Source organism: Colobus angolensis, unplaced genomic scaffold, assembly GCF_000951035.1.
Source record: "Colobus angolensis palliatus isolate OR3802 unplaced genomic scaffold, Cang.pa_1.0 Scaffold171, whole genome shotgun sequence".
NCBI classification, from domain to species: domain Eukaryota; kingdom Metazoa; phylum Chordata; class Mammalia; order Primates; family Cercopithecidae; genus Colobus; species Colobus angolensis.
Window position 1 is genome coordinate 689,927 of NW_012114833.1, and position 2,953 is coordinate 692,879.

At 56.0% G+C, this 2,953-nt stretch overlaps 1 protein-coding gene across 1 annotated transcript in view; it reads right to left on the reverse strand.

Annotated features, from left to right (window-relative positions):
- The window catches only part of SFI1 (Sfi1 homolog, spindle assembly associated (yeast)), a 133,423-nt gene that overhangs the window by 7,678 nt on the left and 122,792 nt on the right, over positions 1-2,953 (reverse strand). The window contains 2 exon segments of the mRNA XM_011938351.1: positions 2-36; positions 608-768. Of these exon segments, the coding sequence (XP_011793741.1) occupies positions 2-36; positions 608-768 (196 nt within the window).

The window sequence follows — 2,953 nt, forward strand, 5'->3', positions numbered from 1 at the left end:
CTGTGCCAGCAGTTGGGTACTCTGCCTGTGCAGGAGCTAGGGGAGAGCAAGTACACAGAGAGGGGTCCTGACCTAGCCTAGACAGCCTGCGGTGGGTCCTGATCTAACCCAGTCTCTGCCCAGCTGAATGTTCTCCCATTGCTAGGAGTCCTGGATGGTGCCAGGGGTCTCCTGCATAGGCAGGGGGAGGCAGGGGGGAGGCAGGGGGCGCCTAGAGGACTCACTCCGTAGGTCCCCCAGCACTGATAAGCCGCGGGTCAGCATGAACCGGGTTTTTAGGCTGAGCCGTCTTCTCTGGGAGACACTGGATTCTGGGGCTGGCTACCTGCTAGGCTCCACCAAATGCCCAGACAGGCTCCTTCAGCCTTGTCCTACAGGACCCCAAACCACGCACCACTCACACCGGCTGCATGGAGTGCTGTCAGGAGAGACCCCTTCCTGAGATATGGTCTCCTGGCCTGGACACCTCTTGCCAGGCAGGTGGAACTTGGAGAGTTGCCACCGTCGGCCTCACCCTCTTTCTGACACACTCCAGATGGTGCATCTTCCACCGGGCCAGCCCGTCCAGCAGCAGCTGCCGGCGGTGGTGTTGGACCGTTGGCCTCACCCTCTTTCTGACACACTCCAGATGGTGCATCTTCCACCGGGCCAGCCCGTCCAGCAGCAGCTGCCGGCGGTGGTGTTGGACTGCCCTCTCCAGCTGCAGTCTCTGCTGGGCTGACCTCCGGCTGCAGTCCCGCCAGCGCTGAAACCAGGTCCGCAGACAGCCTAGATCCAAGTCAGAGTTTGCTGTTGTGTGGGATTTCCACCAGTGACTACGTAGTGGTGAAGGTGCAGAGAGGAGATGGCTGTGCGGGGATAGAGTCCAGGTGTCCAGCCCACACGGTGAAACTACCACATGTGGACCATGGCCCCTCTCTAGGGACAGCTCTGGCCACCTTTGCCAACAGTGAACCCCCCAGAGACTGGAACCAGCTCTGTTTACCATTGTGCTCTCCAAGGGCCCTCCCAGAGCCACAAGCCTGTCCACAGCCTCCACAGGGGTGCCAGGGGCCCCCGTAAGAGTCACATGCAAAATGCTGCTGGGCGTGTGGAGGAAGACCCTCAGTCTGAGGGAGGAGGAGGAGCCCCCGCTTGAGCTGCAGCAGCTTGGAGGAGAGGGCAGCCTGTTTTGCCAGGGTGGAAACCGAGGCCCAGTCAGAGCAGTCAGACCAGCCCAAGCCACGGCTGGGGAGGAGTGCGCTGGTCGCCAGGCCACGTCTTCTGGCTCCCCAGGTTCTGCAGGCACGAGCCATATCCTGTATTTTGTTTTTGTGTCACAAGATTCTCCCTTTAGTGAATCTTTCTTGGGCCCTGAGAGAACTTTCTTTTTGAGACAACAGAACAGGGTTGAGAGCAGGGCACAGATGCCAAGATGAGGAACCCTCCAGGCCCACCGGCGCAGGCAGAGAAGGTGGCAGGTCACAAGCGGGAGGCGCCCATGTTAGTGCTGTATGCTGATGTCTGGGCTCTGTCCTAAGTGGGCTCTGTCCTAAGTGTGTATCTCTCTACCTGTCACTCGGTTATCTCCACAACAACCCCAAGAGGTAGGCACTGCTATCCCCATTTTACAGATGAAGACACTGAGACTCAGAGAGGGGCCCTGCTGGAGGCCACACGCATAGCCAGGTTATGACCGCCAGCCTGCGCTTCTTCAGCACTCTGCATAATAGGTCTTGCGACATCCTCCCCTCAGTCCCTCCTCCAGCTCCACCCTTGGCCTGCCAAGGTGTGCCTGAGACACTGAGGCCTTAATATAAGCCAGGCAATTGTTCCTCAGGTATTTACTGTGTACCTACTACGTGTACACTGTCTTGCTGCCCAGTCTCCCAAATGTGTCATACCATCTGTAATGGACGTGGCAATCCAAACCTGCCACTGCCTCCTTCTAAGGAAAGTCCTTCAGAGAGCAGCGGCTTTGGGCAAAACTCAAACCCGTAGCCTCTAACTTCCCGCCACGGCCAGGAGTGGGCACCTGACCCTTCAGGCTGCCGACCCAAACTGGCCAGAAGCCTCTGGAGCCTGAAGCTGCACAGTCAGGTGCCCAAAGGGTCAGGCGCAGAAGCTCCAGAGCCCAAGGACTGGCTAAACCCCTCAGCTTCTTTCTTAGTGAACTAGAAACACAGTGCTGGTTTCTGAGCTGAGTTCCAGGACCCAGCAGCACATTCGTCGTGCGGTAATGCAGCCGTGTGGGGTGGCTGACCCCAGGGTTTTGTCGCTAGGACTTGTTGAAACATGCTCATTAACACATGCTGCAGTCAGAACCAAACCAAAGCTGATGCAGTTTTGTCCTGCAGCAAACTCTATTAAACCAACTCAACAACTTGGTCAATTTCTTTATGGGCCAACTTAAACAATTTCTAATTGTTTTCACTTTTGTTTGTATTTTCATTTATTCTAAAAATGAGCTGTCCCCTTCAGCGTGTCAGATTCTTCTGCTATGGGACCGCTGGCTGTGTTAGGAGACAGCTCCCCACGGGTCTGCTGTGTGTCTGTGCATCTTGCAAGCAGGGGCATGGACTCCTGTTCTAGACTCTTTCCAAAGATTTTTTAAAAGAGACTGGGTCTTGGCTAGGCGTGGTGGCTCATGTCTGTAATCCCAGCACTTCGGGAGTCTGAGATGGATGGATCACGAGGTCAGGAGATCGAGACCATCCCAGCTAACACGATGAAACCCCGTCTCTACTAAGAATACAAAAAATTAGCCCAGTGTGGTGGCACGCGCCTGTAGTCCCAGCTACTCGGGAGGCTGAGGCAGGAGAATCGCTTGAACCCCAGGAGGTAGAGGTTGCAGTGAGCCAAGATCGTGCCATTGCACTCCAGCCTGGGAGACAGAGCGAGACTGTCTCAAAAAAAGAGAGAGACTGTGTCTCATTCTGTCACCCAAGCTGGAGTGCAGCGGTGTGATCATAGT